This window comes from Octopus bimaculoides, chromosome 20 (genome assembly GCF_001194135.2).
Source record: "Octopus bimaculoides isolate UCB-OBI-ISO-001 chromosome 20, ASM119413v2, whole genome shotgun sequence".
Classification (NCBI taxonomy): domain Eukaryota; kingdom Metazoa; phylum Mollusca; class Cephalopoda; order Octopoda; family Octopodidae; genus Octopus; species Octopus bimaculoides.
Genome location: NC_069000.1, coordinates 7,739,888 through 7,749,468, shown reverse-complemented (window position 1 = coordinate 7,749,468; position 9,581 = coordinate 7,739,888). Strand labels below are relative to the sequence as shown.

General features: G+C 37.5%; 1 protein-coding gene across 5 annotated transcripts in view; it reads left to right on the top strand.

Moving 5' to 3' along the window:
* LOC106869848 (uncharacterized) overlaps positions 1–9,581 on the top strand; it is a 204,614-nt gene that overhangs the window by 75,569 nt on the left and 119,464 nt on the right. Inside the window, exon 1 of one of the 5 annotated variants that reach the window (XM_014915763.2) lies at positions 7,776–8,146. The exons of the other annotated variants lie outside the window; for them this stretch is intronic. Coding sequence (XP_014771249.1) covers positions 8,096–8,146 — 51 coding nt within the window. The 5' untranslated portion in view covers positions 7,776–8,095. Of the gene's footprint in view, positions 1–7,775; positions 8,147–9,581 lie in introns of those variants that run through there. 5 annotated transcript variants of the gene reach the window in all.

The following is a 9,581-nucleotide window of genomic DNA, read 5'->3' as shown; positions in this document are numbered from 1 at the left end:
ATTCGTAAATCATAGGTTATTAAGGTGCCATGCACTGGGATTGAACCACCAGTAAAATCAATACCAGTAAGATGGTGGTCAAGTCAGTTCAGAACCTTTCTCTCTTTCTCTTTCCCCCCTTCACCTAATTAATGAATATATTATTTCTATTTGCTGTAATAAACCAAGTTGATAAACGACATTGACTTTTCTCTGACTCAGCTGTTTCATTCAAATCCATGGTGGAACGAAATTAACATTTAAAGAATCCCGGATGTCCCATGTCTGCTGCCCTTCTCCCCTGCACTTCTTTAAATCTCAGGAATCATAGTATTGATGGTTTCTATATTGACTTCACCGATATTTCCACTTGGCACATTGCCTTCAGCAAAACTGGCAATTTGCCAACCAAAGACTCATCGACATTGTGCAACACATACATGTTCAGGACCGACAGCTCATTGTGGCTGTAAAATGCTGGCTTAAGGGTCAACAATCTCTGTTTATTGGGATGCAGTGCTGTTGGCATTGTACAGAATGTAGCTTTTCATTGGTTCACTCAACACATGCATAGAAAAAAGTACCGTGTTTTGGACAAATTGTTTTTCCAGCCAGATGGTCAACTGCTCAACAGTGAAGTCGGGGATAGCTCTGTGATGTGAAGCAGAGTTTATATGACTTGTTCATGATTGAACTTACGACCAATAGGATCAGCAGCCCAATACCCTAACCACATAGCTACTCTGCCTTAATATTGGTGCCAAATTTTGGCATAAGGCCTACAATTTTGGGGAAAGGAGAAAGTCGATTACATCAACCCCAGTGCTCATCTAGTACTTATTTTATCGACCTTGAAAGGATAAAAGGCAAAGTTGACCTTGACAGGATTTGAACTCAGAATGTAAAGACAAGCAAAATGCTGCTGAGCATTTACAGGACAGCACATATGTAGAAAATGGATTTTCAGTGTTTACTGGAATGGTATCACTATCAGACCCCACCTTCTATTGACTTTACATCGTCAGTCATGTGACTTCCCCCCCTCTTCTCATTTGACAACTTTGTGACTTCTCAGAGCGTCTCAGGCAAACTTCAGGTTACCATCATTACCTCCACATGTGTATACCCCAGAATACTACTAGTCGTCTGTGGGCATGGAGTTGGTGCTGGGCAGACATGTCAGATGTTTAAAGTGCAACATGTATTGTAAAGTTGATGGCTGTGTGTGTTGTGGATGCCAGATAGAGTTAGCGAAGAAGAAGAGAGAGTAAACTGGTGAAAGATGAGAAGGATGGAAAGAAGCAGTGTATGTGTGGATGAATAGATGAATCTCAATCATCTGGTGATGAGGATTCAGTTGTTCAATCTATTGATTTACTCATAACATGCAAGTGGTTGAGTATTCCAGACTTGTATATCCTTAATGAAATTTTCAGGCTGAATCAGTTTGACAGTGTATGAGACAAGGCTCCACTTTTGAATTCCGAGTGTAATCCATCTGATGCACTTCCTTATAGTTTCCATCGCTCCATGTCAGATTGAACCCGAGACTTAGTGATTGCATTATGAACTTTTTAAGACAATTGTGTGTCAGTGTGTAGAATATATGGAGAGCTCCATAGCAATGGCACCAGTGACACAGAAACCAATAGCACCGAGTCCACTGGCACTGGGTCCAGTTATATAGATCAGTGGCACACAGACCAATAGCTCTGAGTTGAGTTGTAACAATTCCAGGGGCACCGAGATCAGTAGCACTAATACAACATACACAAATATAAAAGAATGGTGCAGTGAAGATGATGTTTCTGATAAATTGGAGAGATAAATAACTTGGCCATAAATTTAATTAAAACAAAACTATTAATTTCATAATTAGAAGTCATAAATGCAAGTATGACTTCTGAAATAAAATTAGATTTTTTGTGAATTTCTGTCTCATGCTGGTTCTGTGTGTGTGATTTTTCTCTTGTAGTTTGGCCTGATTAGTTCCAGGTGCTGAATAACAATAAAGACTAAGCTTACTGGTTGAGAATAATTCTTAATTTACTGAGAGATTGAGTTAATGAGTGAATACTAATGAGACAATATTTTTTTACTGTCCTGTTTGACAATATGTCACATTTAATATACAACAAATAACTTAGTCTGTTCTGCTGGTGGAAACTTGAAATTCCAAGCATATTTTATCTCAGAGAAGATAATCATTTTTGTTTTACTACTATAGATAAATACTTTTGTAAACGTTGATGGTTAAGTACATACAGGTATGGTGTGTTGATGTTGATTGGATATATATATAGACACACTGCATGGATGTTGACTGGATAGATATATAGACACAGTGTGTAGACAGAAAAAAATATATATATAGAAGCAATGTGTAAATGCTGAAAGAATAGATATATATATATATGTATAGACGCAGTGTGTAGATGCTGAAAGAATATATATTTATATATAGATGCAATGAGTAGATATTGAGAGACTAGGTATATAGACACAGTGTGTAGACGTTTACTGGATAGCTAGACAGAGTGAATAAGTGTTGACTGGTTAGGTATATAGGCACTGTGTGGATGCTAAGTGGTTAGATATATAGACATTGTGTGGATGTTGATTGGGTAGATATGTAAACACAGTGTGTAGATGTTAACTGGATAAGTAGAAATGGTTTGTAGATATAGACTGGATAGGTAGAAATGGTTTGTAGATATAGACTGGATAGGTAGAAATGGTTTGTAGATATAGACTGGATAGGTAGCTTTATGAGAACAGTTTGGCTATCCGACAACTACTTCCAGATCTATTAATAGGAAGGTTACTATACCAGCGAGTATATTGCCGATAAAGTTTCATGTTAAAAAACAAAACAACCTAAAAATAAAACAGTGACTAAAAGTAGTGAATTTTGAAAGTGATTTAATGAGAGGAATAGCAAAGGTTTAGAAAGAAGTAAATCAGTAGGCATTGTTGAATACACACATGTACAACAGAATATGAATTTGTGTATATGTTAAAGTATGGCAGTAGGATCAGGGTGCCAGTTTCAATATTCTAGAGCTTCTGAAATTTTAGAGTATTTTTATAATATCCAGAGTCAAGTTAGATTTGGGAACAAACATGCAGTACAGGGATTTCAACTGGGGCCCAGTGGATAGACTTTTACACCAACATACACACACACACACATACAGACACACATTTGTGCATGCTATTGTATTTTATAAGATCATCATCAGTCCTGTCTTTCCCTCATTCTTAAACGTAATATCAACATTAAAAATTTTAGTACTGTCATTTTAATCAATTGTCAAAACTAAAATGGAATCAATTTATTTGGAAGTGACCAAGTGAGGGAGTTGGTGTTGTGATTTCAGAAGGAGGGGAAGTAATCCATGTAAAGGGAAGTAATCAATGTTATCTTAGAAATATTTGTTTATTGTTTGAGGTTGAGTCCCACAGGTTTGCAGGAGAGAGAAATTATGAGTGTGAGGCATTCATGGCTTTCTCTGGAGCTTTAGTTGTGTTAGAATAAATTGGCTTTAACTAATTATGGACACTAGATCACAGCTCTCTTTTTCTTGGATGATAATTTTTTCATTAAGTAGATTTCGTTGGTTGATTCAAAACTCTATTACTAGTATATATCAGCTCAAAAGATATTTAAGGTAACCCAAGAAGAGTAAATTACATGAATTAATGCTATGCAATCTTGTTTGTTACCATTTGTACCATATCGCCTTAATAATTATAGTAATAATGATTTATTGTGATGATAATTTCTGTTATATAAATGTCAACGTCTTAAATAAACTTGAATCCTGGGAAATATAAAGAAAGGAACGTTGGTAGCTGTGACTTTCATACATTGCCAATAGGTATTAAATGACATCATGGTAAACTTACACAATAAATAATTTACAAGTGGAATGTTAGTGACCCTGGATGGCAGTTGGGTACGACTTAAAGGCGGAGGTAAAGAATACGTACACCACCCGTTTTCAACGTAACAAAAAACCCTAACCCAAACCCTAAACACTGGGTGTACGTATTCTATACTTTCGCCTACTTAAATACAGAGTTCCCAACGCATCTACGCAACCCTAAAATTAACCCTAACGAGCGTGCACTGTAAACACATATCGTTACGTAGATGCATCGGGACTTCTGTATTGAAGTAGTGCCGGCAGTTGCTCCGAGTAAGAACTAATTTGGACCGTGATGACCGTTAGTGATGACAGCGATGATGTTAGTGAGGGCATTGGCGACGGTAGTGGTGATCGCGTCAATAATCGGGTGGTAGTGGTGATGATGTCTATGAATATGGTAGTAACGGAGGTGGATTGTGGACACAGTTTATTGTGTCACCAAATCCATTTTAATAATATTACCAACATATTGCTCACCCAATGCGTCTACTTGTTAACAATTAATTGTTGATCCGTTAATTGATAACTAACTGATTGACTCATTAATGCAGTAATTAACTGCTCAACTTCGTAATTAACTCAACGCAATTGACTGAAAACAAACCAGTAATATAATAAACATTCTAATGTACTCTTTTGTTAATGGTTGTAGGGAAATGGGTTGCAGAATTAATATAGACCAAATAGCTGGCACTATTTAGTTACAACCCTTTATATTCCAAGTTCAAATCCTGCTGACTCCCACTTCGCCTGTTGTTCTTCCATGGTTGATAAAATAAAAGATTGCGACACTTGTGACATGCTGGTTATTGTGTAACAGCATAACATGGCTCCTTTTTTATAGTTACACATATGACCTAGAATGCAATTTAATGTATAATGAAACATGGACTAATACATGTATATTACCAGTTTTTCTGGCAATTGATGATATAGAGTCAAGATTGTGGTGTCAGCCAGGGTTGTCACATGGATTGTAGCATGACATAAGAGAGGTACAGTGCTAGAAGTAGTATCAATGAACGGAACATCACAAACGTGTTGCCTCACAAAGAAAATGCAGGAGCCACTCAGAGCTATTGCAAGCTCTTCTGAAGGTGAAGCTATCAAAATATTGGAAGCCCTTTTGTGTTTTCAACAGGTGTCTCAGGGCCAAATGCATTTCAAATCTTAGCTTGTATGCTTGACCTGAGTGGAACAGCAAGGACTGAATCAGCCTTCATCTGCAGAGGAGTTCCATTTGTAGTCCCTTGGCAACCACAACCATCTTGAACCGATCTTAGCTGCTCTTTAGCCATGGCAGCTTTCTTTGGTTCTTTGAGTTCTAAACCAGGGAGGGGCAACCTATAAGAAGTAGGCTGCATAAGACAATGGCTTATCATCAGGTGAGAAATTCTACTAAAAATATTTAAGTAATTTTTCATTAGTCATGCCACTGAGAAAGTCCTGTGTGTGTCCTGTGAGCTGCATTTTACCTATGACTGCTCTAAATCAATCTTCTGGAGGAAATAGTGCACCCATCATCATCATCATCATCTTCGTTATTATTACCTCCACCTTAACAAAGGCAGGGGTGGGGTTTTCACAGTCAGTTGGTGTGTTTATGTCCCCGTAACTTAATGGTTTACCAAAAAGAGACGGAGAGAATAATTACTAGGCTTTCAAAGAATAAGTCCTGGCTTCAATTTGTTCGACTAAAGGCGGTGCTCCAGCATGGCTGCAGTCAGATGACTGAAACAAAAGAATATATGAATAGCCATCTTTTCTCCTACACTCACTTCCACATGACCACCATAACATGGCAGAAATGAGTAGTTATTGGCTGTAAGTGGTTGACTGTAGACAAATATAGTTGTCATGACAATAAGAAAATAGTGAAGTAATTACTAGATATACAGCTAGACTATAGTAATTAGTCATTAATGATTGGTAAAGTAGAACAGAATCTAGTAGCCATTCCTGTTGAATATGGACTTCTAACTACTTGCTTCACTTAACTCCACCACCAAAACCACTTCCACCAACATTGTAATAATGTAGAAAAAGTGAATAAACTTCTATAGGGATGCTCATGCTGTTAGAAATAGCAGGCAAATCCCCTTCTGATGGAAGGAGTTCTAGCTATGTCCTTCTCATCTATTTGTATATTGTGACTACCTCATCCAATATATCTTTCCTTTTTGTTTTATGATGGTAGGGAGACTGGCTGCTATTTCTAGTTGACTATAGTTAGAAACCAGCTGTTTCTTCATTTGGAGAATCTTCACCTTCCCCATTCAGTCTCTTCCTGCCATCATCATTGTCATGATTTGCAGAGGGAGGAACAAGTTACCAATTTAGTTATTTCCCTTTGTTTTGAGTTCCAACCAATTGAAGTCAAACTTATCATTCTCACTTCCTGGATCAATAAAAAAAAAATGTACCAGTTATATATATTGCAGGAAGTCAACATAATGGTGTGTTGTTTTCTGTTCTTGGTGAAAATAATTATTACATTGTCAGACCACTAATTACTTCAGAGTATTCATTGATTGTAGGTAATTAGTCTGGTTGTCTTACTCCTAGTGTTTAACCAGCTTTGTGATAGTCTGTTTTTGATGTCGATGGGATTGGGGTTTTGGCCCTAATGGTTTCTTACTCCATCTGACAACAAACAAGAAAAGTAATCTTTTTGAGTCCTGCCAACTCATAAAAGCTCTTTTCCTGGTTTCCATGGCATATAAATTCTCCACCTGGATAGGCCATTGGTCTGTTGCAGAATTACTCCTCGTTTCTTTCTGTGTTCCTTTCTGTGGAAGAGCGTAGGCTCGAAACATTAAAGACTTCTTCACTTCCCGAGCGTTAAACTAATGTTGTCTACACCACCTGTCTTCGTCTTTTGTTTATTTTTTGTGAGTTCTCCCCCACCCACCCTATATATATATATATATATATATATATCCACACACACACACACACACACATATATATACATAAATGCACATGCATATTTAAAATTAGTATTTTGGTGGAAGTGATAATTCGGTATTTTTAAAATATGAACAGGTCTTCTTCACTTTCAGTAAATACCACAGCTGACACCCTCTATTATCAGGCCCTGGATTTGTCAAAACTAAAAATCTACTCCAGTTAGATTTGATCCCAGCAAAATAAGTTAAACCACTACCCACTTATATGTTCAATCGTGTCTGTTTAGTGTTGATTGTTGGAAGAAAGAGTACTCAATACCATATTAGAGGTTAATGATATGTTTTATTTTCACTTGATTTAATCTCTTGCTGCTCTGACTTTTGTTGCAAGTGCTTAAAGTTTCCAGGTAAGTTACGACTCCTGTGAATCATAACTTGGCTGAAGACCCTGTGCACCCACCAATGAAACTCATAGTAACAAGAGACTGACTCCACCAAAATGAGATCACACACACACATATAATGTATGTATGTATATAAAATGGATATAATCAGTTAGATCATTTAGTTGCCCCCAGAGGCAGTTAGATCCTTTGTGTTCCGTGAAAGCTACTTATTGTGGTGGTGGCGGGGTGGCCTTATATCATGTAACTGCTTCTCCTTCCCTTCTACTGTTGTCACTCACCCCCTCCCCACAGAGCCCCCTTTTTGTTGTTGTTGTGCTCTGGGACGAGGTGGTGGTGATGGGGTCATGTCGGTAACAAGGAAGAAAAGGTAGACTAGCTTTACACGCATGCACACATATACACTTACAAGCATCTACACACAAATACACACACACTGTGTGTACTTATGTATGTATGTGTGCGCGTGCGTATCAACACGCACATACAAACTTCGTTAACTGTTTCAATTGGTTTATCCCATGAATGACTTCGATCCAGTAACAGTTTGTGTTTGTGTCTGTTGCCATTCGATCGCCTCATTTGCCAACTCCAGGCTTTACCTTCACTGCCGCAGCTACAGCAACAACAACAACAACACTAGTGGCAGTAGTAGTAGTAGTAGTAGTTGTTGTGCTGGTGGTAGTAGATACCCCGCTGTCGCTCTCAGTCGGGTACGTGATATATACACAAACATACCTACCTTTGCTACCGTCTACTAATGGTGCTTAACTTGTGCGTCTGGTTAACTTGACCAATACTTGGGTCACTCCATTGTCCAGCCTTATCACTAATGATCTGTTAAGAGAGGAAGGCCCCACTGGACAGCTCCATGGCATGTCTCCATCTACGATTATGTCTACAGTTTAACATAAGAGGCATGGTGAGTGGGCAGCCAGCCCTTTCTTTGTTACCTTCATCTCTCAAACCACTTGGTTCCCCTCTCTCCTTCTTTCATTGCTTCTCTCTCTCTTTGTTTTTGTCTCTCTCTCTTTAACCCTTTATTAAACACACTGTTGATTTTTGCTCTTCTATTTTATATACGCAAAACTTTTTGTTGGCATATATACAAATTTACATATAGGTATATATATGTGTGTGTGTTTGTGTGATCTAGGTCTTTGTAGCATTAATGAAATATATACGTTGTAATGTAGACGTTCACGTACACAATCGTTGACCGTTATACATACACGTATGTGTGTCTTATATATACTATAAATATATATATATACAGTAAATATATATATATATATATATATATATATATATATATATATATATATATACCTATTTACTGTATATATAAGAAAACACATACGTATATGTGTGTGTGTGTATATATATTACTATTTACTATATATATAAGAAAACACATATACATGTGTGTGTGTGTGTGTGTGTGTGTATGTATGTATATATATACATTCATACCTATTTACTGTATATATATATAAGAAAACACACATACGTATATGTATGTATATATACGTGTATGTACACACACACACACGTATGTGTATTCATGTTTATTCACATTCAATTTATTCACGTTGTTGTAGTTTAGCCCCAGGTCAATCATGAGCGAGAAGCCCCGTGAACTCAGATATTACTCATTGTGACCATCCTAGCCCAGAATTATATTAATATAGATTTAGCTATCCCCCCACCCACCCCGAAACAGCAAGGTGTAATTTGAGGGAGATCGGGGTACGATTTCTTACAGGCCGCGCGACTACAAGTTATGGTAGTTGTTTGTGAAGTTTTAATTGTCCCACAGACATATTGGGCGGTGGACAATATCGCCGTCGTCGTAGTAGTAATGGATAAAACAGGTATGAGTGTATGTAAATAATATATGTAATTCCTGTCAAATGTTCTTTCGTTTGTCCAGTCCACTCGTGTGTGTGTGTGTGTGTGTATATATATATATATATATATATATATATATATATATAAAAGCCCTATAAACAATGGCTCACCGCTTTTACATTCATAATTACTCAACCTCTCTCTTTTTTTATTCTCTCTTTTCCTTACAATCTCCACCACTCTCTGTCTCCCTCCAGTCATCTCAGTCCCACTTTCCCTCTGTCACTTCTCTCTCTCTCTCTCTCAATCTCCTCTTCTTTCGCTATTCTTCACATTTCCACCCCACCCCTATTTCCTTGATTTTCTTCAACAGTCTTGTGATGCCCCTCTTTACACACACACACACTCACACACACACCGTCAATCATCATCACTTTCTAACACACACACACACACACACACCGTCAATCATCATCACTTTCTCTCTCACACACACACACACACAC